The sequence below is a fragment of the Trematomus bernacchii genome, unplaced genomic scaffold, assembly GCF_902827165.1.
Source record: "Trematomus bernacchii unplaced genomic scaffold, fTreBer1.1, whole genome shotgun sequence".
Classification (NCBI taxonomy): Eukaryota; Metazoa; Chordata; class Actinopteri; order Perciformes; family Nototheniidae; genus Trematomus; species Trematomus bernacchii.
The window spans coordinates 5,679,460-5,706,599 of record NW_022987899.1 but is presented as its reverse complement, the minus strand read 5'-3'; the positions used below and the strand labels follow the sequence as shown (position 1 = coordinate 5,706,599).

Here is a 27,140-nt window from a genome sequence, read left to right as displayed (position 1 = left end):
ACCCCCTACAGGAATCCCAAAGTAGTGATATACTAAAAGGTATAACGAGTAGATAGGCTGGACTGCAAATGAAAATGCATCAATTAAAAGTCTAAATCAAAGTTTAACATATTCCTTGATGCTGCAGGATTCGTTTTATGTATAAAATCTTGTAGGCCTACTATTTATAGTTTTTTTTATTGCATTCACATCTATACATCTTGCCTTTGATTGTCTAGATGCCATGTTGAATGGAATCTGTGTTTTAAATGTTTTGTTTGTGTTTGTACTGTGCTGATACTCTATGGCACAACAAATCAAATAAAAATGGTCTACATATTCATACTGAATATATTTTTTGATCTGGTAGCTACCGAATCCACAAATGAGCTTATCCTTTTTTGTGAAATAATACAAGAATCAATACATGTTTTGTTCAAGGGAAATGTCAGTTATAAGGTTTCAAAAGGGATCAGATACTTTCAAATTTTTATTATTTGCTTCTTTGTGGAAACAGTCTAATGCAGATCCAAAATGCAGTAAATAATATTGAACCAATAAGACAATAAAGTAAATATATGCCTGATACATACATTAAAACACATGTTAAAACTCAGCTATATTAGGGTTAAAATGTAAACACATACATTAAAAAACATTTCAATGCATACTCTTTTTTGATCATCTTTGTGTGAAATGCATCTCACCTTAACATAATGACAGGATGATCTTGCCCTCTCCCCTCCCCAGCCCCTTCCATAGGTAGGCTGCTGCTGTAGGGTGTGTGTGTGCGGAAACTGACAGGTAGAGAGCTGCCGTCTCCCGGTGAGTTGTAGGCAATGCAACGAACAGATTTAGTAAATATTCCAATATGAGCTTCATACGAACAGCCATATAAAATATGTTTGCATAATTTAGCTCCAGATTTGAGTTCAGAAGTGGACGTGGGCGAAGAGACCGCAGGAACAAACGGGAAATCCAACTGTCAGCTGGCCGGGAAAACCGATCACATCACCCGGCTTCCGGGGATTCAGGGGCCGCATCGGTTGACGGCAGACGTCGGTCGGTAGCTCGGGGGAGTACGGGCGAACATCCACATCATCGCCAGTATCCACCTCTGATTTTCAGCGATTTTCAAGATGTCAAGAAAGCTACAAAGGACAGAGGTCTGCGCCGACTGCAGTGCGCCAGGTAAGAAGGGGGGAAATAAATCAAAACTAGACCACTAACATATGTGGAACAATACGTCGGGAGGGCGATATGATGGGACAACAGGGCCGAAGCTGCTGTCACTGTCAGCGGGTCCGCGGAGCAGGAAAGCGGCTAGGGCTTTCGGGAGTTGCTTAGGCCCAAAATAAACAGTGAAAATAGGCGTGTTATCACAATGGGAACATCTTTGGCTAATAGCGGCTCAGCGTTAATTGAGAAGCTAAATATATATATTGATTTGACCAAGACCATATGCAAAGCTACCAGTTTGTTTGCTGCAGTGGAAGATCTGAGTGTCCGGTTTATGAAGCCTTCCTGCTTGAAGAGACGTTTGTTTTGATTTTTGTGACCGGGACAGACTTCTAAAAGCGTTAGCTTAGCCTTGCTAACGAGCAGGCTATTTTCAATCAATGTGCTGCTGACTTCTACAAAGCATTTTGTATACCCCCGGAATAGAACCACACATTATCATTACTACATTTCAAAACCACTGTGTTATTTTTGGTCCTTGTCTTTGGTGTTTTTTAGAGGGTGTACTTAGCTACAGTTGCTAGCTTAGCTAGCTAGTCTAGCTAACTTTTGCTAAACGGCAAGTTATTGCTAACGCTTCACACACATCTAGTCCTTTTGACGGAATCTGACATTCGTTATTCATAGTTGACGTAGACTGCTGAAAAGCCCTGAAAAGCATACATACTTAATTGAACGTATTTAATGTAACGTTATTGTATACTGATTTATTTGGTTGTATAATGTTTAGTCTCCTTTCAGTTTACAACTAACATTTTCACTAACGAAGGGGGAATTTAACGCAACAGGAGGAAACTCCATTGAATTCAACGTGAATTGGAATATTATAATTATTTTCAAACTAATTGAAACTAATTAATATGTTGTGTATATGGTACTGTATAACATAGGTTTCACCACTGCATTTGTAGGTTTTCTTTACTCCTTTGCCCCCATATTGGTAGAGATGATGCCAAATCAATATCGGTTTCCCCTCCTTTGCCTCTAGCTGGCAAATGTAGCCTCACATGCCCTCATGCCTAGTTTGAAGCACTTCATTATTTGTGTGTGAGTTGCTTGCATTCAGTCATGTGTACATGCATTACAACAGCTGCCCTCTTCACAGCTGCTCCCCCCTGATAGCAGTGTGTAAAACTGTCATAAGCTTTAGGGCCTTACTTCTCACTGCTCCAAATCTGACTACACCAAGCCTCTGTTTTACGACATGAACCTTTTTCCTGCCACTACTATATACTTAACCCCCTGCTGTCTTCCCTCCTGCCCCATCAAGTGCATTTCCTGCCTCAAACTGACCAGCACTAACCAACCACAGTTCAAAACTTTTTTTTTAATGCTATTGCAATATACAAACAGTCTAATGTGTGAGGTCCCTGCCAAATAAATCCTGTAGGCAGAGATTTGTGTGTATCTTGTAGGGTTTGTCTCTTGACATGTATTTCCTTTCAAATGTTTCATAATTGTGGTGAGCTTTTTTCTGTTGGTGTAGGCTACCTGTTTCTAGCTTTACATTTCTTCTACTGCTGCTATTCACATGTAGCCCCTCCTTATGACGACATGCACACACACGCAGTGCGTTCTGCAAAGTGCTGACCTAGCCACGGGTGACAGGACACCTCCCTACAACCCAGCTTTGTGTCATACTAAGGGATAACTCAATGGCATAGCTTCAAAGGATAACTGATCCTCACTGTCCAAGCCAAGCCTCCGGAGGCTTTATGTCACGCCGTGGCAATCTGCACGGTTTATAGCAACAATTAATCATGTTGTCATGATAGTAAACTTTTTATTGAGCACAGATGGAATTGTATAAAAAATGTAGTATTGTGTAAGCGTTTAGAGCAGTTTGATAGTGGCGTCCAATTCCTTCCGATGTTTGGTCAAGTTTAAAAAGCAAACCTTTGAGGAAATAAAAACTAAGTATAAATTGCAATCAACCAAGGAGTGACTTGGACCAACAAGTTGACCTATGATGCTCCTGGATATGAACATGTTTAATTAGAGTTATCAGACTCCTCCAGTGTGAAATATGAATTAACCTGTACTCTTTGTTTTGGTCTAAAAACTTAACAGTAAATGCAAGCAACAGTTAGTGTTTATCCAGCAACAGTTTTCCATACTTTATACTCATTGTAATACAAGTTTAAACAGACTTAAGTGACAATTACAAAAATATAAATATGGCAATCTTGTGTTAAGGCACATTTAAGATACATTATCTGATGCTGCAGATTTGGCTAATTCCTTTAATGGTCTATTCAGATTTAATAGCATGATGTTGTAGCCTCATTGATCCCTTGAGCCAAACAGATAGTGTAACCTGTGGGAGTTTTTATATTTATTACACAGATTAAAGAATTAAATTGCTACAGTCATGCCTTTTACAGCCGACAGGCTACTGTTCTAAACTAGGCCGTAGCTCTTATCAAAGCCATTTTGCATTTGCTGATAATTTGTCTGCAGGCAAAAAGACTTATAGCATGTCAGTTTATCTGATGATGGACTATTTTAGCTCCATTAATACCTTAAGCCCAGACTGTTTTATCTGGCCTGAGAGTGACTAATACAGATAGCCTAGTAGATGTGTGTCTACGTGAATGCATCATGTGCATGCAAGTGTGCATACATTTGATTTGATATTACAGACTGTATTGTTTGTGAGTGGCTCATCACGTCAGCGGCCTGATGACATAAACATGACCCAGACTGACTCTATGACAAGGCTGCCAGTGTCTGCAGACTGGCACTGGCCTCAACTGCTTCCCCTCCCTTCCTCACCTCATTCACAATCAACGTCTTTAGTAGAGAAAAGCATTGCTCCCCTTGGCATTATGCACGCAATATTACACTGAACCGACTAAAACAAATACCAAATGTTATTATGGAAACCTCAGACTCCTGTGGAAATCTAGGTGATCTGACATTTGGCGCAGCCAGTGAGGCACCACTGTGTTATACCAAGATGCTTATGACTGAAATGTTGGGGTCTGATATTGCATGTGCGATGTGATTAACGATATTGGAGTAATTGATCATTTTTGCATCATTATTGTCATTAACATTGAACAATATATTTAAAGGATCATGGTGGGACTTTAAAAAAAAAAGAGATGTGTATCTAAAAAGTCAATTTTTGCCATTTTGAAAATCTTTTAATTAATAATGCAGCCCTAATCACCAGAATAAATAATTTGTTAAAAATACAAGACTTGTCTTACCTGACCTTGATTTGTCTTTGACCTTCAGCCCTACTTCCTCCACATTGTGTTCTGCACCTTTGTACACCAGTAGGGTGACTAGGTATCAGATCAGTTGAGCCCTACATTGGTAAGCTGGGCAGCCGTGGTCTGTGCAAGCATTGGTTCAGTAGTACTAGTGAGCAACTAGTAGAGTTAAAAGGAGATAAAGTACCACCCTGTGTCTATTAAACATTCAGTGTGTGTATGATCCTGTTTTATCCAGGTATGTGGTACTGTACTTCCACATAGCATCCTCCAACTGTAACAAATATAGATATTCAGCCTTTATTTTCTTCTTATAATCATCTTGATATATGAATGTTGATCTCTAAATACAGCGAATGACTGCTTTTGATTTGTTCTCTCAATTACAACACCATTGCCAACCCAGCTGTTTGATTAATTACAAATATGCTTGTCCTCTACTGAAATGCCAGCTTGCTTTTTTGTTCCCTATAAATATTATGGTGTGTATATATTGCACATTCATTTATGACATTTAAAAGACGTAATTGGATCTCTGTGCTTAACCTTTTGCCTTTTATTCGTACATATTTTCCTATTTAATTCAACACTTCTTATTGCAGGTTAGAAAATGAGGAAGGATGACGAAAATAACTATGTTTGACTTGACCTTGAATGAGAAACAAGGACTAAAAGGAGCATGTATTTGACTTGACCTCGAATGGAACTTGGGCAGTGTAGGTGGAGCAAAAATGCACCACAGTATCCTGTGGTTATAAACTATAGTTAAGGGCTCCCATCGTATACTCCTTACACATTCAGGATTTTATTGTATGCAATGCAGCCTAGACTAGATAACATTTTGTGTTGAAGAACTGAAGACTTCCTACAATGCTGAAATATCTTAGCATCACACACATGTCTATAAAGCTTGCAATAACATTCATATCTCTCTGTTTGCCTGTCAGACCCGGGCTGGACCAGTATTAACCGAGGCGTCCTGATCTGTGATGAATGCTGTTCAGTCCACCGCAGCTTAGGCCGCCATATCTCCATAGTGAAGCACCTGAGGCACAGCGGATGGCCTCCCGCACTACTGCAGGTAAGGCTGTGAAAGAAGAGTGATGGAAAGGGTAATTCAGTGAAAGCAAATGTAGTCCCTGAGGCCCAGAGTACTACCTCCAAAGGTTAGGACTATTACAGAAACCTGACTCAGCACTAAGGAAGCAAATTCATTCCAGCAGGTTTTCCATGTAAAAAAAGGGTAACATTTTGGGACTTGGATCGCAAGAATATTATATATGTATATATTGGTCTTATGCTGTGGTGAATCATCACTGAGTCACTTCTTCATTTGTGTGTTTCAGATGGTTCAGACCTTAGCCAGTAATGGGGCCAACTCAATATGGGAACACAGTCTGCTGGACCCTGCTCAGGTACAGAGCGGTCGTAGGAAACCCAACCCCCAGGACAAAGTCCAGTAAGTATACTCCCTAAAGGCTCAAAATAATTGCGATAATTGTTTGCACACCGCTTCTCTTAATGCATTCAAAACAGTGCTGGATTCTCTTCCTGATGATTATGTCCTCAGGTTTTTGGTATACCTAAATACGCGATAGGATTTGTCATTGTAGGTTTGTTATGCTTCTCCTGGGTTGAAATGTGGCTATGAGAGTGGAGATCAAGAATTAGACCTGCAGAAAATGGATGTGCAATTTCACTAATGTCTGGAAGCATATTGTGCTGTACTGAATAGATACTACTTATTACATTGTAGTAGTGTATACATTTCAAGTCAAGCAGTGAATCTTGTTCATTGCAGCATTCCTTGTGTAAAAACAGTGCTTTTATGCTGCTGTACCCTGCTTTAATAAAGGAAACTGAAACGGCCTGGCAGCCAGCCCAGGAGGGCCTATTTATTGTAAACATTATTATTTATTAACAAAGAACAACTAAATTGGAATGTGTCCATACGCACAATGCCAAACTGGATGACTGTTTTACAAAAGCGATAGCTAAGACTGTGATATGTTTAAACATTTTGACAGCAAATGGGCATTGTTTTTCCGAATGGGTGTTTATTTCTGGCCTGTTTGTGTAATGAAAAAACAACAGTAAAGTGAAAGAATATCATATCGAATAGGGATTAATAAAGTTCTTATTTTTCTCTTTTTTTAACCATATTTCCTTTTCCTCATGTGCAGTCCCACTAAGTCAGAGTTCATCAGAGCCAAATACCAGATGCTTGCCTTTGTGCACAAGCTGCCCTGCCGCGATGATGATGGCGTCACGACCAAGGACCTCAGTAAAGTGAGTGCTCAGTACTTCACTGCAGAGGGGTTGAGGATTCAGCTTAATTAGCCTCAGGGGACATTATCATAATGCTGAACTGCATATATAAGCACAACGGATGTTCTATTTATAGATGGCAGTGGGAGAACCCATATATAAAACAATACATTGCTTATACACACACAAACACACACTCGTGCACACTGTAAAACCTGGCAGGAAGTGAATGAGACAGCAGGATGTAATAATGGCCTAATCATAATAATGCTGTAGAGCTCCACTGAGCTAAAAGGAGATTCTGCCTGTTTCTGTCTCTTCATGATGTTTAATCTTTCCACCCGACGCTCTTTGTTTATATCTCTCTCTCTCTCTCTCTCTCTCTCTCTCTCTCTCTCTCTCTCTCTCTCTCTCTCTCTCTCTCTCTCTCTCTCTCTCTCTCTCTCTCTCTCTCTCTCTCTCTCTCTCTCTCTATCTCTATCTTTTTGTTATTAGCAACTTCACTCAAGTGTGAGGACGGGGAGTTTAGAGACGTGTCTTCGGCTCCTGTCCCTCGGCGCTCAGGCCAACTTCTTCCACCCGGTCAGGAAAAAAATCTACTTGCTGACTCACTCTATCTAGTAATTAGCCATGATGTACTGTAACTCTCTCTCTGCCAGGCCTCCTGACTCTGTGTGTGTGTGTCTAACTGCAGGAGAAAGGCACTACCCCGCTCCATGTGGCAGCCAAGGCAGGCCAGATCCTGCAGGCGGAGCTGCTGGTCGTGTACGGGGCCGACCCCGGAGCACCGGACATCAACGGACGCACACCTATGGACTACGCAAGGTACAAATGAGTGGGAACACACCTCAACACAGTTTGCATTCAAGTCAAAACATATACTACATTTTATACGAGTTGGAGGAAAAGCAGAAACAATAATGTAGAATTGTTTTTGCCTGTGTTCCAGGCAGGCGGGCCATATAGAGCTAGCAGAGCGGCTGGTGGAGTGTCAGTACGAACTGACGGACAGACTAGCCTTCTACCTCTGTGGACGGCGCCCAGGTAACACACTGCACATGTTTGTGTTTCATTAAAGGCCCTTATGCATAGCTAACCTCAATAAAGAAAGTGGTTGTTTTTACCAAATTATAAAGTTTCCTCTACTCTCCTCTCCCTCTCTTTTCCCCACAGATCACAAGAATGGCCATTATATCATTCCACAGATGGCAGACAGGTATGGACCATGACATTGTTTGGGTCTGCACAATTAATTGTAAATGATATTGAAATCACAATATGGACTAGGGCTGCTCAATTAATCGTATTTTAATCGTAATTACGATTTTGGCTTGCAACGATTACGAAAACAACGTAATCAAAATAAAACGATTATTTATTTATTATTATTTTTTTTTTTTTTAAATTATTATTATTATTTTTTTTTATTATTTCAGTTGAATTATACTTAAAGTTCAGGGTAATCAACTGTTAAAAACATACTGTTCACATTTGTTTTTTCAAAGTAAATGGATAATCGTTTTTAATAATCGTGATATCAATTATTGACCCAAATAATCGAGATTATGATTTTTGCCATAATCGAGCAGCCCTAATATGGACTTATTAAATATATTAACAATATTAAAATGCCACTCTGAATGAAGTACTGTGGGGCTGCAGAAATATCCCAACCTATGAGTGGTATTCTACAGACTTAACAAAACATATGTTTGGTACAGATCCCCTTTTAAAATCCCACCATGATGATTTTGATATTATATATATACATATATATGACCATGCGAATTGTGATTCAAAAATGATAAATTCCTTCATTACCGTGTATCACAAAGCAGTCGCAGTATCAGTCAAAAAATGGCAATTAGTTATTTATTCCATATTGTGCTGCCCTAACATTATTGTTCTGTATCAATGTGATTATGAATGCTTTGCATTTGCCTGCACGGTGTGGTTTGATTGCATGAAGTATCTTTGATATTTTTCTTGAACTTTGCAGCTACCTTGCCCACACTGCTTCTTTTCACTGTCTTCCTGGCGTGGATTAATTAATTCATTAAAACTCATGCAGTTTAGTATTCTGACCAGAGGGTGTCACCATAGTATATGCAACCCTTACTAAATCAGTAGTTAATTAAAGGAGGTCTCTGGCATCCCTATGAAAGCAGACGGTTTATTGCTACAGTATTGTCGATCCAAGCCATTGCATGTACCTGAAATGATTTAGATACTTGTTGTGTGCTCTGTTTATTAAGCATAAACTGCAGGTTTGATTAGCATCAAGAAGTGCACAGTCAGGTTGTAATGAATCAAGTTGAGTACCACTTGGCTCTGCTTCTTCCACATATTTGATGAGCGCTGGGTTTACTCAGTTGAGTCGGAGCAGTAGCTTAAAAAATACTCTGTCTTTTTTGACCCGGTGAGGTGGTTTTCTTAGAGTATCTTTGTAATTACATTTTTTTATCATTTCATATTCCAGCTATTCCTCAAAAGACATGTTTTGGATATCATGCCATTCAAATTTGAAATGTACATTTTAAGAAATTGTAGTTTTTGTATTACTACCCCAAGCTTCCATAAGTGGGTCAAAAATGACCCGCATGCATTTTCTATGGAATTTCGTTTTTTTTTCAAAATGTCTAAAATTATAAATAGTGAAAAATTAAATATAAAATATTTCTAATGTGAACCAAAATATAATACTAAATATGATACAAGGGATTTTTCTTAACCAAAATGACAAAAATGGCATAAATACACACATTATTCCTTGTTGACCCACTTATGGAAGAGTGTAGGGTCCAGTCACTCGTGCATCTAAGGGTTAAGTAAGTCTTCTCAGCTGCCATCTAACTCCACTTGCATCTGTTCGGTTGTGGTAAATGGTTCCTCTTGATATTAACAATTAAAGCTGTTTTGATGTGGCCTCTCTACCCTTCTTTCTGTCTGTTTCTTCCTTTTTTTCTCACTCCTCTTCTGTTTTCTCCATTTCGCTGCGCTTGGTGGAGCCAGAGCTCGTCCTAAGTGCCCGACACAGAGGTATCTTTACTTTCCTTGTTCCTTTTTTCCAGAATCTCTTCCTTCATTCAATCCCCTATGTCTGCTATTGTATCTTTCGAAGATTTCACTGCTGTATACATCAATGAGCTTCAATCTCTTCTTCAGTGGTTTCACAGTAATTGTTACATATGTTATGTTTTTATGTGTTATCACAAGAAATAATAGATTTACCAGCCAATTCTGAAGAGTAGATGCTGTTAGAAAATAGTTTAAAAAGGGCCCACAAATAACCAGCGTTTGTCCTAAAATAAGCTAGCTAAAGTGAAATGTCTGATAATGCAGTTATAATTATTTTAAATGTTCCATCTATGTTATGCTACATCATTATAGTCTTACATATTTGACAGGCTACATCAACATGTATTTAGAAAATTACACTTTGGCTAATTGTTTCCAATCTGGCTTCAAAAGGCAATCCCAATAACATTAAGCTCCTTCGATCTGACCCCCAAAGCACCCCATCTAATATGTACCCTCCCTCTCCCTGTCCCCCCTTTTAGCAGATCCCCCTCCCCCTTCTCACCTCTTGCTCCTCTCTCCATATCCACGTCTTCCTTCTTCCCTCCGTCTCTTTATTCCACCTCATCTTTGTGGTACCTGTCTGACTGTTTGTCTCTGTGTTTTTTAGTTTGGACCTCTCAGAATTGGCAAAGGCTGCCAAGAAGAAGCTACAAGCGGTGAGTTGGGTTGAATTGTGAGATTAAAATCATGGCTAAATGTCAATTCACATTACAACTCTTAGTAGACCATGGCTGCAGTCGAATAGTCCATTTAGCTCAGGAACCTTCCTAACGGAGTGAAATGACCCGGAAGTCCCTCAGTAGCAGCCATGATAAGAGCCGTTCGAATTCTGATTGGAAAGGAGGTTTCAAACTTCCTTTATAACCTCCTTTAGCTTAGGAACCACTGGACCTCCCTTTACGAAAGAAAAGGAGAAATTGCTGTCCCACAATGCCTTGCAGCCGCAGCATTTGCCGTCACACAACATTCGGCCGTTCACGGAAACAACCGATTATGACCGAGAAATGATATCATGAAAGTTACGGTGCTTATTAAGCATTTTAAAACGTATGTGGTAAGTTGCCAAAGTGCTTTGTTTTGAACGTTCATCAGTATTATAATCAAAAAGAGAAATATGAACGTTACTGTTTTACTGAAATTATCAAATTAAGTCAACATTTCACAGTCTGAGCTGTGGGGTTTGTTCAACTTTTAAAATATGTTTTAATAATGGTGATATACAGTACACAGTGATAGATGTTAAGGACTAACACGTTTATAATAAATACATTTGTATTTACGTATTGGGATTCATGTGGATTAATACGTGTGGACCGGAGGGTGACAAGCATAAGTTTCACTTCCCTTTTTTATTAAAATTCCAACCTCGTTCATGAAGAATATGTTTCTCTGTTATCCACGTTTATAAAGCATAAAACAACCCCATCAGAGCACGGTGCAGAGTCTCTACATGCGTATATACAGTAGTCCGTCGTTCTTATTATACATCCATGTAGTCCGCTGGATATAAAACTGTAGTTTCCCCACAGCAGCAGACTCAAATTGATGACGTCCGCTCTCGCATCATAAATATGTCGGATAGTGAAAGTGCAGTCAGATTCTCAAAGCACCGCAGTCTCTTCTCCTAAGTCCTTTTGAATTCTCCTATCCACTTAACCCCGTGGCGTTTCACACAGAGGCCAAGGAATAGACCATAGGGATAGACGATAGGAGCTGATTCTTGGACTATTCGACTGCAGCCCAGGACTAGATTTGCCAAAGTCAAGGCTGTAGCTTTTATTAATAGAAAGCTAGTTTTCTTGTGTCCTTGGAAGTTATGTAAAAAGAGAAATACTTGGTTTAAAGTTTCTTGGCATAACATTCAGATTTTCTGTTACTTGGCAAATTAATGTTCGTCCACTCCAGGGCCATCTGTTCAGCGCCAAAGAATGCTTTCAATTCCAAAACTAAGTGTAATGATTGCTTATCAACATTTAAGTGACTGAAGTAACAAACCATTGCAAATAACTTACTGAAAAAAAGATAGCATGCCAAGTCAAATCTTACATTTGCAGCCAAGATGACTGTAAATCAGGTTCTTATTTCATGTTTTCTTCACCTGTTAATACATTTGGGATGAGTCAATTTGTTTGTGTCCAACAGCTCAACAATCGGCTGTTTGAGGAGCTAGCGATGGACGTATATGACGAGGTGGATCGCAGAGAAAATGATGCAGGTGAGTCTCATCTCCTTCCTCCACACACTACCGGTTTTGTGTTTCGACTCCTGTGAAAACTAGATGTCAAAAGCAATATAAAACACATACACAAGACGTCATTGACATAAAAGAGAAAAGTAGGACGAGAAAATAGATGTTGATAGGAACAGCGAGTGAATTTGAAGGACAGAGTGAGAAGAAAAGGAAAATGACTGTGAAAGAGAAAGGCCAAATGGAGTGAGAGAGGAGGAGGAGGAGAGACTGAAGAATTTCTTAGGCACTTCCTCACTCTCTCTCCTCCTCCTCCTTGGCTCTTTCTCGCTCCGTCTCCTTCTCTTTTTGCGTTTCTTCTCTCCCTTTCCTTCAGTAGCAGTAGCAGTCAAATTGTGCTTTCTAACAGAAGCACTGCAGGTAAGTGGCAAGGATACTAAGACACACACACACAGCACTACGCTGGATTATAGGGGCAGAACTTCAGTTTTAGGACCTACAGTATTATTTGACTGTGCTCTGTTTATGTCTGTGCATGTGTGGGTGGATGGACTGGCTGACTGCCTATATTCAATGTTAAACACACACACACACTCACAAAGACTTGTTTTTTGCTTTATATTTGTGTCTCTAGTGTGGCTCACGACCCAGAACCACAGCACTCTGGTAACAGAACGCAGCGCGGTGCCCTTTCTTCCTGTCAACCCTGAATACTCTGCCACACGCAACCAGGTAAACACACACTCAAACACACACCTGCAATACAGACAGCATGCATATACTCTTGTACTTGTGTATTAGCTGATACAAAGAAATGCATGCACTCTAATTGAAATGTAGGTTTCAATTGAAAACTGAGAAAAGCCGAGAGGAAAATATGGAGCCTAGACAGTAAGCCAGTGTATGTGTTTTTGGGAAAAGCTGAAAGGGAGTGTGAAATTGACGAGGGATGTTCTTCAGCTGTGAATGAAGACGAAAGATGGAATCCATCTGTGTGTCCCCCCCCTCCCCTTCTGTGTGTGTGTGTGCGAGAGAGAGAAAGATGAAATCCCTTATGTCCTCTTACACAGTTCCTCATCTGTGTGGCTTATTAGTGTAAACATTTACTTTTAAACTCGAGCAAACACACACAAAAACACGCCTGCATAACCTGATTTACTCTGCCCTGATTGGTCAGTTCACTGTGGTCAGTAACTGCTGTCTATTTATGGTGGGATACGGAAGAAAAACACACTCAAACGCATTCAGAGTTGAACTTTTTACCTTCTGTTGTCTTCCAGCACAACTAATTATATGTTATGAATGCCGGATCGCCATGGGTAATAGTTCTGGTTTAGCACTTCATTCGAAAGTGATCCTTTTATTCTCTTAAATGGATGCCAGCATGCTTGTGTAATTGCATGGTTTAATGTTTCTTTCCTCATGATTTGTGTACGTGTGAGCACATTTGTGATGGTGTGTATCTGTGTGTGTGTTGCGAGTGTTGAGTATGACTGTGTTTTTCCAGAGCACATGGCCGTTGACCACAGCAGTCACAAAGGCATTGAACCACTGACTGTGGGCTGGATTGTATCTGTATTCAACGCAACTGATGATACAACTTTAAGACATATTCAGACAGGCATGCCAGTATGTGTATATTATGACCTAAGTCTTACATATTTGACTCATTCTCCTCTCAGGGCCGTCAGAAGCTCGCCCGTTTCAACGCTCGGGAGTTTGCCACGCTCATCATCGACATCCTGAGTGACGCCAAAAGGAGACAGCAGGGAAAAGGTCTCAGCAGCCCTACTGGTAAGGCACTGGGAAAAGACAGATTAGGGCTAAATGCAAAAAGGCAAATAGCTTCTTTTTTTTTGGGAACAGCAAAAAGCATATAACTTGAAAATGTGATTATCTCGGCAAGCAGCTACTTGGCAAACGGGCACCAGTCCAACTACTGAGAAAGGCTGAAGGAAAGAATGGCTGTTTCTTTAGGATGTATTGTTAATGGGTTACATTTGAGTCAGACCAGGCTCTACGTTTTCCTCTGTACAGAAACTTGCCTCTCCTAACTCTAACAATTGATTCTAATGTGAAACTAACAAGGAAACAAGTCGTATATAGAGCTGGTTGCAATCCGTCAGCAACCTAATCAGACTGAGCATCCCTAACGGGGGGGGGGAGCTGATACACTGTATATTGAGACGTGTGCAATCTTCCTTTGTCAGACACATTGGATCTGGGCATTGATGATGACCAGCATGACTACGACAGCGTAGCCTCTGATGAAGACACTGACAGCGAGCTGACCGCCCAGAACAACAACAACACACAACGCAGCAACCGTGCAAAGGTATGGTACTTGAACACACACTGTTTATTTTGGAAAACCAATGAACGATGTGTCTTGCCACATGTACACTTACTAGCTAGCTTTGATCAAATGCATCACACTATTCAAGGTCAAATCTACAACTCTGTGCTAGTGTTTTTATACAATAATGTAGTCAGTTTCTCTCATTCAAACCATAAAAAAGTAGTTCCATCAGCTAGCCAAGCTGTTCTCTTTATGACTGCTTGTCCCAGCATGCTTTGCAGGGAGTGGCTACAGTCAGAGCTGCCACATAGCTCCTGTGTGACATCATCAGCTATTCTGGGTCCATGTCAGAGAAGCATTGTTCTTACAGTGCAGAGAGGGAGAGGGAGAGTACTGTGTAGTGAGAGGAAAGAAAGGAGGAGGTTGAGGGAGAGAAAGAGGGAAATGGTGCAGAGTGGGAGTGGTAGAAATGAAAACAGCTAAACCAATAACTATCTACTTTTCGTGGACTTGCTTAGATCGTTGGGAAGAACCGCAAGTCAGAGGTTTCACTCCCGTCTCCAAAAATATGCATTCATTTTGTGATGGTATTAAATTGCATTGTCATCAATCATACACAGTGTTATCTAAAGAAGTAAGTTGAGGCATAATGGCAAAACAGAAATGAATCGATAGGAGGTGGATGCAACCAAAATATGTTTTATATGGTTCACTTTAAGGAGTGGTATGGAAATGTGTTCACAGGAAGTGGGGAGGGGGGGGGGGGGGGGGGGGGGGCACATGGTGCATTGAGAATAAGAACTGAGGCTCTTCTGTCTAAATGTGTGTTAGCAGCTGCAGGCCGACCCTTTTTCTCGCACACTGTTGTAAGCAGTGTTTTATTCAGCTGAAAAGCCACTAATTCATTCCCATTACCCCTGCTCTAAATGACATTCTTTATATAACATAGAAGGATGTCAGCCTCCGCAAAGAGTTACATACATTTGTTCAAATATACACTTCAATAGCTGTCATGACATCAGTTTCCTCACTTTGTCTGTGCTTCTCTGTCCACCTGTTTGTGTTTCTTTTATTCTTTCTACCCATCTGTCTGTCTGTCTGTCCGCCTGCCTGTCTGTCCTCTCAATGCAGAGCATGGACTCCTCAGACCTGTCAGACGGGCCCATCACTCTGCAGGAGTACCTGGAGGTGAAGAAGGCTCTGGCCTCCTCAGAAGCCAAGGTGCAGCAGCTGATGAAGGTCAACAACAACCTGAGCGAGGAGCTGCGGCGGCTCCAGAAGGAGGTAGGGAGCATGTCAGACCAATCACACTCATAAGGTTCGACAGTTGTCTTATGCAGAAAAGCAAAAGAGAAAGTAAATAAGGTCAGTTTAGCTTATTTTGGATTTGTATATTTAATAACAGTGGAGAACAGGATACAGTGAAGAGAGATGGGATGAAGCAATAACTGGTAGAAAATGTAATTGTTTCTTGGAAAGGTGAACACTTAGAACCTGGTTGAGAAGTTGGATTACAAAATCAGATACAGGATAATAACTAGAAATAGGGGAGGTCGGCTGAGAACACACAAGATCAAGTCACATGTTGGCGAAATGAGAAGGAAGGATTGATTCAGACAGGAAGCCAGGATGATGTAGAGCAGGGGTGTCAAACTCAATTTCATCACGGGCCACATCAGCATTATGGTTGCACTCAAAGGGCCGGTTGTAACTTTAAGACTATATAAAAATACATATACAAATATTTAATATATATAATGTATTATATTACATTATTGCCTCTTGGATTATTATCGGATAGGGTAATAACTTCATAATTAACTACAGTACGTCTGAAAGCAGAAGTCTAGGCCAAATAATTGCAAGTCTCTTCAGTAAGAATGTCACAAAAGGATTTAAAAAGAAAAGCCAAATTCTGGAGAAAAAAAAGTGAAATTTAGAAGGAAAAAAAGTGACATTTTGGGGGGGAAAGTAACATTTTGAAAAAAAAGTAACATTTTGGAGAAAAAAATCTAATTCTGAGAAAAAGGCAAATTCTAAGAAAAAAAAAGCATATTTTGAAGAAAAAAAAAGTCAAATTTGAGATGCATTGTGGGACATGTAGTTTATGGGCAACGTGCTTCTGTAAAGTAGCATGTAACCATATAATAAACATATTATATTCTTTGCAAGCTCTTATGGGGCCACATAAAATGAAGTCGCGGGCCGGATTTGGCCCCCGGGCCTTGAGTTTGACACCGCTGATGTAGAGACAATTGAATATTTTATTATCTTTGTAAGCTGATGTGTTTTTCCTGACAGGGTGTGCTTTTCCTTCATCATTGTCGATGGAAGATGTGTTTGGTTACACCTTTCAGTGTTATTTACTAAATAAAGCTGACGTCATTGTCATGTGGAATAAGAGTGCTACAAATATTCATTCTCATTTTTAGATTAGACCATTTTCACTTAATAGCGTTCATTTGCGGTTCAATGTCGCTTCATTTGGTTCCCTGAGTCATCATCATGAGCTCATTGTATTCATTAGTGGCTGCCAGTGTCAGCTTATGTGACCCATGATTCATTCGTGTGTTTATTGTTGTCCCTTGACTGAGGATCTAGTGAAGCATCGAAGCACACACACTGCAGATAACAAATAATGTGGTCAAATTTAGATGCTAATGAACAGTACCTCAGTGTAAGTGAGCCCCAATTTCCCCTCATTGACCCTTAACAACTATCAGTGTGTATATTCAGGTATGTCCCCTCCCACCCCATTCCCAATGCCTAATCCCTGCCTCGACATGTAACAATTCAAGTGTCTGTAATACATATTCCCTCCCTCCCCAGTACTAATATGAGTTACTATGTATGAGCTTGTGTGCTTTTTACTGTACCTGACTGTGATTGTGGACGCTTGTCTTTGAACATTCAGTTGACATCCCCCTCCCTTCCCTTCAACCTCCCCATGTCCCTCCCTCCATCCTCTCATCCCTCCTTGCTCCCTTCCTCCTCTCCTGTAGATCACACGGATGCAGACAGACAACAGTGCGCTGCGGGGGGGCCAGCAGGCTGGGGGGGCAGTTAGCCATGGGGTAGGAGGGCCTGGCGGAGGAGGAGGAGGAGGAGGAGGAGGAGGAGGGGGGGGGGGAGGTGGTTATTGGCAAGGGGGTGGTATGAGAGGAGGCGTAGGGGGCCTGAGTGGGTTTGGGACAGGAGCAGATCCTCCGGGGCTCACTGTGCCCTCCTCCGCTGCCCCCCACTCCCATCCCCACCGAAGGGACCGCCAGGCCTACTCAATGTACGAGCCAGGGGCGGCCCCCGGCCCCATGGCCCATGGCCCCCCAGTCCAAGACTCCCTGGCAGCCCGCCTGCAGCCACTCAACACATACAGCGTAAGTTAGAACTTCCCCGGCCCCCCCTTCTACTTCCCACCTTCCTTCTGGTGGCCCTGATTGGCTCTCTCTGGCCTGATTGATGGGCGATAGTCCAATCCTGACTCTCTATTTCCCTCTGACGTTGTCTCTCCCTGCATCTCAGTTCCCGATCCTTCTCTTCTAAAAGTCCACTTGTGCATCACCCCCATTTACATTTGGAAATGTAGCACTGATTTGTCTATAAACAACAAGACATGAACATATGATTTCCAGCACCATACAGTAGGGCTGGGACATATATGAATATTATAACAATGTTTACATGAGACTATGGCTCCTAAAATGTCATGTATCGTATTATCTTTATGGCAAAAGTAATTTCCAGTTTTTTAAGGCTGTCATAGTATTTGCCTTTACCCTCTTACTCATATATCCTTATGACTGATGATTGTTTATAAAAAAATAGAATTTTGTAAATATCTTTTGAAATCACCAATAGTCACCCCTATGCTATTTTTGCTATTTGGTATCATGATATTACATTTCTCCATATCACCCAGCCCTACCATAAAGAGGAAGTGCACAAGTGTGACGTGAAGGAGAAAGATGGAAAATAGGGATTGTGTTGTTTGTTTGGTTGTCTTGCCACGCCTCTGATTTCTCTGCTATGGCCTGCTCTTTGACCTTTACATGTTCACCCTTTCTGACCTCCCAGTTAGCTCTCCTGCTTCTGGACAGCTGCTTAGATTAGGAGTTGCTTTGATCACTCACATATGCAAGTGCACACACGCGCACAAATGAAAGAATATTTCTGCTCTGTTTTCCAGTAAAGGTGGTAACACGGCAGGCAGATGACCTTTTTATATCTTTCACTTGCATTTATCCTATTATCCACTCACCACTACTGTCAACCTTTCTATGGAGACCTCCATGGATTCGTGTCCAATTCACCATCTCCGTACACAAAGATTTACCTGTTTGTCTGTTTTCTTTCTGTCTGTCTGTCTCTTCACCCGTCTGTCCCTTGCTCACTGCAGTGCAGCCGTGCATCCTCTGGATGTAAGCATTCTGTCTGTCATTGCATTGTTTGCCATTTCATCCACTGTAGGATCCCCTCACACGCAGCTATGCACCACTTCTGCTTATTATGCATTCTAATACTGGAGATCAACACTAGAGTATGTGTGTAGTCCTTCTTAGATGCTCTGTGTGATGTATAGCCGTTCCCCACCACTTAGTTTAGTTGACAGTGTTCTCTGTATTCCAGTGTTAGATAACTATAGAGGCATGCAGTCTTGATGGGATGATGGGTGAGCTGCCGAGTTGATCTGCCGCTGCTCTCACTGTCTCATTCATCTTGTTTTTCTGCTGTTTATAAAAACATCTCTTCTCTCTGTCCCCACACTCTTTTTTTCTTATTTCTTCATCCATCTCTGTCTGCTAATCTGTCATCCCCCTCTCCACCTCTTTGTCCACACATCTTTCTTTCTCCTCCTGTCCTTATCCCTGCATCTCTCTCTTCCTTTCCCCATCCTTGTGTTCCCCCTTTTCACAGGCACGGAAGGGCAGTACAGGGGGTACCGGGATGTATGGGGTCCAGCATCTCTCTACAGAGATGGGCAGATACATGGTGAGGCCTTACTGTTTTTAGTTGTCGTCTTTAAATATATTTTTCCACCTTCTACTTTTATTGATCCGCCATTTTGCCTAAAAATTGCCAAAATAGTGTCCTACTTATAATGCAAATGGCTTGGAATATTGACCTAGTACAGAAACCTGAGGCCTGTACTACGAAGCTGGTTCAACCTAACCTGGATATGTTGGAGTTAGCCGGTTGGCCTAAGCCAAAACATACGCGCTGGCGCTAAACTGTCCTACGACGCTGGTTATCAAGTGGATCGCTCAAGCCAGCCGTGTCCTATCTAGTTAGGTGCGCGTTCACATGAAAGGGGTGGTATCTGGAGCATTCGACCAATCACAAACACGGACAAGCGTACTGACAGCGCAGCGTCATACTTCCTGAATGAAAAGTGAACTTTAATATTAGTCAAATATGAAGAAATTAAACTTTAAACATCCATGACTTAAACACTTTATCCAGGATAAAAGCCACATAGCTGCACCTGCAAGGTGAATACAGCTGGTAAAAGAAAAAGTGTTTGAATGCGTACATTAACAGGTTTATGATATCACTGCCAAGACACGAGTGGATCTGACTTTAATTACATTTGACTCGAGTGTTTCGTCAACTTAATGTGTTGCTTAAAATAATACTTCTGCATACAGTATGTGACACTGTGAGTGTTGCACGGCCAGATACGGCTCAGCTGACTCAGATAAGGAAATATATGATACATTATGATGTGATATGATATGAATGATAATGGGACACATCGACGTCTGCACTCACAGTACCGCGGACTGTACTTAATGTTACTCTGATCCGGTTACTTATGTCGTGGCAGATATTTAAGTAAGCTTTCTTAACGCTAATATTATAATAGTCAGATTGCTCTGAAGATGGGAGGAGGGGATATTCTATTAATTTTCACGGCAGTCTTTCCTGCAACGGCAGTTTTTCTGTATTTCCTCTATCCTGTAATATGAATTGATCGCTTTAAACTCCGCACACGGAGCTCTGATTGGTCAGCAGGCGGTGCTTTCACTGAGTTGATCTCTTAGCCTGCCACCTAACCTGCTCCGGAGCAGGTTTGCCGCTCAGCATCAGTTACCATGGAAATCTAGCCTGCTAAAAAGAGAACCAGCGTCGTAGGACCGGAAAGCCCGAGATTTCCCTGAATTTAGCCGGCTAAGCGAAAATCCAGCTTCGTAGTACAGGCCTCTGGTCGTCCTCCAATGCGAGCTTCAAGTGTAAACAAACCTTAATTATATACATTTTTCAGTTGAGCAACCACAGAACAAATTGTGATGAGAGTTTTAAAATCTGAGCAATTTAGTGTTTTTCCTATTTATCATCACATTCACCTGGAACAACGCATGTACTTTGTGGGAGGAAGTGTCGTTCAGCTCTACAGGAGCTTTGTTGAGAAAGGTGATAATTGTCCTGATGATGCGTGTTGTTGCTTTGTTTCCCTCTCTAAGGTCCCCAGAGGAGAGAAGCATGGCAGCGGCACTGACAGCGACTATGACAACACACACACATACGACCTCTCGCTAAGGTCAGGCTCTCTGCAACTTATTGTACTCACAAGGATACGTGTGTTTTCGAATCTTTTGGGGATATTGTATTACCAATTGCCAGTATCGGAGACAAAGTATATCCTTTTCATATTTAGGAAAAGTATTCCAAAGGCAGAAACTATTTTATTCTGAAATGTATAAACCCACAATAAAATTAGATCTGAGATCAAGTCAGAAGTTGTAAGTCATGGGATATAATTGGTACTATTAATCATTTAAAGCCCTTAACATTTAGCTAATGTAAATATCAGTGTTCGACAAATATGTTATCATTAATTTACCGTTACAATGTTTTTATATGGATAGTTTGGTTTGCTCTATTTGCTGCTTTTTAATGTTTTCTTACTCTGTTGGGCTTTAAATGGGTTCCACACCGATAAGGGCTTTATGATCTTTTCCCATGTTGTTAATGAGAAATAAACATGCACTCTCTAAAGATGTGAACTCTTAATTTGGTGAGACCTTAAAGCTGATTAAAGTCCTCTCCGCTCTCTAAGTAATCCAAGGTGATAATTAAAGTGTATGCATGTGTGTTCTCCTGTCAGTATGGGCCGCAGCAGTGAGGACTCTGAGGAGGGAGGAGGGGGAGACGCAGTGGAGCCGGACCCCACCCTGCCCTGCACGGAGGATGTCATTATGAAGACTGAGCAGGTGACCAAGAACATCCAGGAGCTGCTCAGGGCTGCGCAGGAGTTCAAACACGACAGGTAGGTGGCAGACGGAGTTAAGTGACACTAAAACATTTTGTCTGCTTTACAATACTTCTCGTTTCCTAGTGGTCCTCTTCATTAGATGAGCATTACAAAGTTACAGGAACATCGAGCGCCAGAATCAACTTTTTTTCTTAAATGTTTTTCTTACACATTTTGTTTAGAATTCTTCATGTTCAGATTCCTTTTTATTTTGAAATAGAGACCTATATTTTATAATTACATGTTGTTTCCTTATCCTGTGAATGCCATTAGTGCTACGTTAAGTTCTGGCCATTGCTACAGTGCAAAAGAAAGTGGTAGAAGTCACTGATGATAAACTTGCTCATTCATTTGCTCAGTCTTTCATTAATGTATGTCCAACACAAAGTGAAGACTTTTCAATGCTATCTTACGGGAGCCCTGTAGTTGTTGAATATCCACAACACTAGTTCAAAGGGTCTTATACCCAACACACTTATTAACACCAGGTGAATGCAGTTGTTGATGTCTAAAGACCATAATCCAGGCATGTTGAGGGGTTTGCACTCGTGATGGGGTCGTACATTAGACGTGTATTCAAATGTCTTAAAGCAGCATTTAGCATTTAGTAAGAGACTACCTTGTTTTATCAATCAGAATCAGAATCAATCAGAATCAGAATCAATCAGAATCAGAATCAATCAGAATCAGAATCAGAATCAATCAGAATCAGAATCAATCAGAATCAGAATACCTTTATTTGTGTAGTTACATAATTTAAAAAAATACACATCCTGTAACAGTTCTAGGATTTAACAGCCAGGTATATATTACACAGTTATTAACGACATCTATATATATATTGCACATCTAGCACATATTGCACATAGGTGGTTGGTATTTAGCAGCAACAAGTTACACAATTGACCAAATACACACCTTGTAACAGTTCTAAGGATTTAGCAGCCAGGTATATATTACACAGTTATTAACGGCATTTATATATTGCACATATTGCACATAGTTTGTTGGTATTTAGCAGCAAGGGGTGATATAGTCTGTGTTGTGGTGTGTGTAGGGGGGGGGGGGGGGGGGGGGGGGGGTCAACTAGGGGCTGTGCTGGTTGTATAGACTGACCGCTGCAGGAAGGAAAGACCTGCGGTATCTCTCCGTGAGACAGCGGGGGTGCAGCAGCCTATCGCTGAAGGAGCTGCACAGTGAGGGCAGGGTGTCCTGGAGGGTGGGGTGGGACACATTGTCCAGCAGGGAGGACAGCTTGGCTGCCATTCTCCTGTCTCCCACCACCTGCACAGTGTCCAGAGGACTCCCCAGGACAGAGCTGGCCTTCCTTACCAGTCTGTTCAGTCTCATCATCTTGTCAGCTACTAAATGATACCCCTTAACAAAAAGCAAGCTTATTTGCTATCTTGGCTCACAAATGGTGGAACAGGCTCCCCATTCATATCAGGATTGCTGACCACTAGTTTTAACTGCACAATAATAATTTAAAAAAACTAATAAATTCTCCCTGGTTTGGTTACTAGATGATTGAACATGAATGTTTGTTTTTGTTATATAATGTAAATGAGTTAACAAATGTGTCTCCTCTAGCTTTGTTCCATGTTCAGAGAAGATCCACTCTGCTGTCACTGAGATGGCCTCACTCTTCCCTAGAGTAAGTCGCAGATACTTTATTTTCACATCTCCCTTTGTGTGTCTCTCTTTGTTATTATTCATCCAGCTGTTGCTCTCTTTATCCTCCTTGCTCTGTGAGTTGAGTTTTGATTCATTTCTTCCGTAGCGCCCTGCGTTAGATGCGGTCCACAGCTCCCTCCGCCTGTTGGCTTCCAGTGCCTCGCGGTTGCAGGTGGAGTGCCGTAAGGCGGGGCCCTCAGAGCCCGGGGGCCCCGCGGTGGACTACCAGCTCCTCACTCAGCAGGTCATCCAGTGCGCTTACGACATCGCCAAGGCTGCCAAGCAACTGGTCACCATCACCACCCGTGAGAAGAAACAGTGACCCGACAAATGCATGGCAAAATGGAAGAGGGAGAGAGGACGGATCGATGCATGGGTGGGCTATGGGCGACCAGGGAGGGGGAGCGATCGGGAGAATGATAGCGAAGAAGATGGGAAAAGATGCTGAATGTTTAGTAGAAACACAAAGCAGGGGCGGAGAAAGAGAAAGTAGGGAAGGACAAGTGGAAGGATCCAACATGGGAGCTACAGCCTGCTGCAACCTGAGTAAACAGTTGAAATCAGATGTGTAAAATAAACCACTGTGATGTGAAATACAATGGTGACGATGTACAGAGAACTGGATCCGGAGATGTTACCGCTTTTATTTATTCTCACCTGTCAGCCATCACCCCTCCTTCTCCCTGTTTACCTGAACCAGGGAGTGAGGAAGTGCGAGAGAGAGGAAGTAGATGCACCAACCACGACCTTCTACACACCATCTCCTCCTCTCCGTCCTGCGGAGACGTACCTTCCTCTACCTCACTCTCCTACCAGACACACCCTCTGCCTCCGTCTTCATCCAAGACAGGATGTGAAGGACCCCTGGGACCCACCCAGCTCCACCCTACCCCACCCAGGCTCTCAGATGCTTCCTCCTGGGTTACATTTTCAGGGGGCTCCAGTTTTTCTTCGCCCCCTGTTGTCGGTGGTACACAGCATGACCGGGCATGTTTTCATTTCTTTCCTCTCTTCTTTTTCTTCATTGTTTTTGAATACGCAGATGGGTTTGGTCTGCACCACTAAGGACAAAAATAACTGACTTACACAAACAAAAACAAAAACACTTACACTGGAATAATTGTGACTTATTGTTGTTGATTATCTATGCCTATTGTTTCTTTTTGTATTGATATTTTTACTGACTGTCATTTTGATTTAACTGTTTATGTATTTTATTGTCTCAAATATGATTCTCATTTAGTGGGATAGGGAGGCGGGCGGGAGTATGTGCTCAGCTGGGATTCAAGGAAACATGCACACACACTTACACACGAAGAAGTAACCTGTGTCCTCGACATTTGTCAAGCACTCATTTTCTGGGAGACAGTTCGGGGAGATTTGTTTTCGGTTTGGATTTTCTGTCAGACCAAAAGCCCCTTGGTGCATTACGACAGGACCTGGATCAAAACTCTCTTCTCGTGTATCCTCAGTTTGGGCATGACTTGTGTTCTAATTCTCCTCATTTATCAGAGCCAGTGGAATCATCTCATCCCAAATTCACTTTTGATGTGCCAAGCAGTATAATAAGTATTGGGTGTGCTCCTGGGTGCCTGTAGCAGCCATCGCTTGCATGCATGGCAAATCAGTCACATCAGTTGATCCACATATTGGTGTGTTGCTTTAAAGTAGTCCTGTGAAAAGCACCATATCTAGTTAACATTTCATTTGTCATTTGAGAATATACGCTCACTTGCAATGGATTCAACCCCCTTAAATATGCATGATGTACTTTGCCTTGCATTATGTTTATTTACATTTTTCCTGCCTGGCAAGCCCATTCAAGCTTACATTCAGTTTTTCAATTTTATTCTCTGTCGGGGCCTGCTGATCCGGGCCACAGAAGTTGTCACTTTTTATGTCTCTGAACTTTGCTAATGGGACAGCATTGGGAACAAAAATGTTTTTTCATTCGTTTCGTTTTTTTTCAAAAAGTGAGCGCACTTAGCCTACTGTCGGACTGAAGCGTGTTGTACTGTGCGAACACATCTGGTCACATCTGTAACAAAAGATGCAGGCCCTCTTCTCGTTTAGATTCACCCTTCTCCAATTACATTGTCACCGGTTTCTCAAAGTGTTTGTGGCCTTAACTGTCAGTTGTTCTTGTGTTGGTATATTATATAAACAGGCTTCAGAAGGCCTCTGCACATTACATGTTTCCTACCTGCAACATTGACCTCATCCTTCAAACAGTAGTTGCATCTCATATTGTTTTTTTCTTGTATTGCTGCCAATTTAGCAAGAAGCAATTAGACCTTAATTAGCCCCTAACACTTTGAGAGACTGATGCTAGACAACCTACAGCACTTCTCTGTCCACTTTATCCATGTTTCTCCCCCTCTTTTAATTACTTGGCTGTCAGTGTTCCTCTCAGACAGTTGCACTCACGTCTCCTTAGGGGAGGATGGGTTGTTTGTTCTGTTTCCTGTCAAAGCAAATCATGTCCAGAAGACTCATGAAATGTATCATCGTTTGATATCGAATGCCTTGGGACATTATCATCATCTCCTGTTGAGTTACTGACAGCTGAAACAACACTAATACTTCCACACACACACAAACGCACGCAAGGGGGTCAGCAAAAACATGATTGCCCAAGTTTTAGATTAGAGCCATATATATGAACATATATTTTCATGCTATATTTTATATTAAGCTATATGTTAGGGTTATGTCTGCGAGATATTTATGTCTATTTGTTTCCCCGAGTGGGCTTCAGGCTACGGGATCTGTTCTCCACATCATCACTCAGCCCTTCAGTCCTCACACTGATATACTTATAGATTTTTAATTATTGTGAGTATGGTTACGCTGTGGTATTACCCCCTTATGTAGATATATTGTACATATTATGATCCTACTAGAATCCACAGGGAGAAGAGTTGAATTTAGACGATATCTCATTATATCGTACTATTTTCAAACTCCATCTGGGTGAAGTAGGATCTACACTATGTACTGCACTCTCCCAAAGGTCTTAGGTCAAGTACATTAGGTGCAGGATGCAGGGTTTGATTGAGGATGGGAAACAGGAAAGGTCTGAAGCACACTTGGGCTTAGCACTACAGTCATCTCAAAATGTCGGGAGGAGGGTCTACAACGCACATGGCCTAGTCCTTCCCGGAGATAGTCCACACTACGCAGGGTGCCTCAAGTATGAATGTTAAAGGCTTCCGTCAGATCAAGCCAAACACGCTTTTATACACCTTCATCATGTCATTAAACACACACCCTCAACTTATCAGTTGGACCAAGCCTTCTACAAAGTACAAACATTAAAACTACAGTGAGTTGAACACACACGCACACACACACACACACTTCTCATACTCAAGCATTGGCAGTGCACTATGGGGTGTACTGTTCATGTCCCTGTTTTTCTTTACAACTCTACACTTTGGGAGATGGGTGACGGGAGAGTTATGTTTTAACAGAAGACGTACAAAACTGTATAAAGTAGAGAAAACAATGACTTAAAAAGGTCAATCGTAATGGAAACTCATAAGCTGTACATTTGTAATAAAATAGTAAAACTAAGTGGATTTTCTTGGATCTGTCGGCAGGTTTTTCCTCACTGTTTGGATGCTAACCTGTGTGTATTTACATCTCTGTAATATGTAAGGACAATTCCAACCTAAACCTTTCATCAAATGCAAACATTTAACTAGCTGTTGTCATTTTTAACAATTAAAGAAAAACTGCACCATGCTGAGGTCATAAAATACTTCTGTAGTTTTGCTGTGTTGCATTGAGTATACTAAAATAAGAAAAAAACAGAAACAAACAATGTTTTTTTTCAATCTAAAACCTTTAATTGCATCTTTTTACTACCCGATACCGAAATGAAAAGTTTTAATTATTCCATTACATGTATGAAAACCTCACGGGGTATTATAGTATATG

The 27,140-nt window shown here is 41.4% G+C and overlaps 1 protein-coding gene across 2 annotated transcripts; it reads left to right on the top strand.

Moving 5' to 3' along the window:
* Nucleotides 1-773: 773 nt before the first annotated feature.
* Nucleotides 774-26,779, top strand: git1 (G protein-coupled receptor kinase interacting ArfGAP 1). Of its 2 annotated transcripts, XM_034114640.1 has the most exons (21): nt 774-1,170; nt 5,387-5,520; nt 5,786-5,898; nt 6,623-6,728; nt 7,203-7,289; nt 7,402-7,532; nt 7,657-7,751; nt 7,881-7,923; nt 9,720-9,746; nt 10,396-10,444; nt 11,931-12,003; nt 12,611-12,708; nt 13,659-13,770; nt 14,187-14,311; nt 15,407-15,559; nt 17,278-17,649; nt 19,187-19,261; nt 20,734-20,810; nt 21,378-21,539; nt 23,115-23,178; nt 23,305-26,779. In XM_034114640.1, exons 1-21 carry the CDS (start codon nt 1,119-1,121, stop codon nt 23,518-23,520), a joined length of 2,364 nt encoding a protein of 787 aa, XP_033970531.1. In that variant the 5' UTR covers nt 774-1,118; the 3' UTR covers nt 23,521-26,779. The 2 variants fall into 2 exon arrangements, with proteins under 2 accessions (XP_033970531.1, XP_033970532.1); XM_034114641.1 differs by lacking the exon at nt 9,720-9,746.
* Nucleotides 26,780-27,140: the final 361 nt, after the last annotated feature.

Coding starts and splice junctions, on each gene's coding strand:
- git1 (XM_034114640.1), top strand. CDS start 1,119: ATGTCAAGAAAGCTACAAAGGACAGAGGTCTGCGCCGACTGCAGTGCG. Junction 7,533..7,656: donor ACACCTATGGACTACGCAAG/GTACAAATGAGT, acceptor CCTGTGTTCCAG/GCAGGCGGGCCATATAGAGC. Junction 9,747..10,395: donor CCTAAGTGCCCGACACAGAG/GTATCTTTACTT, acceptor TGTGTTTTTTAG/TTTGGACCTCTCAGAATTGG.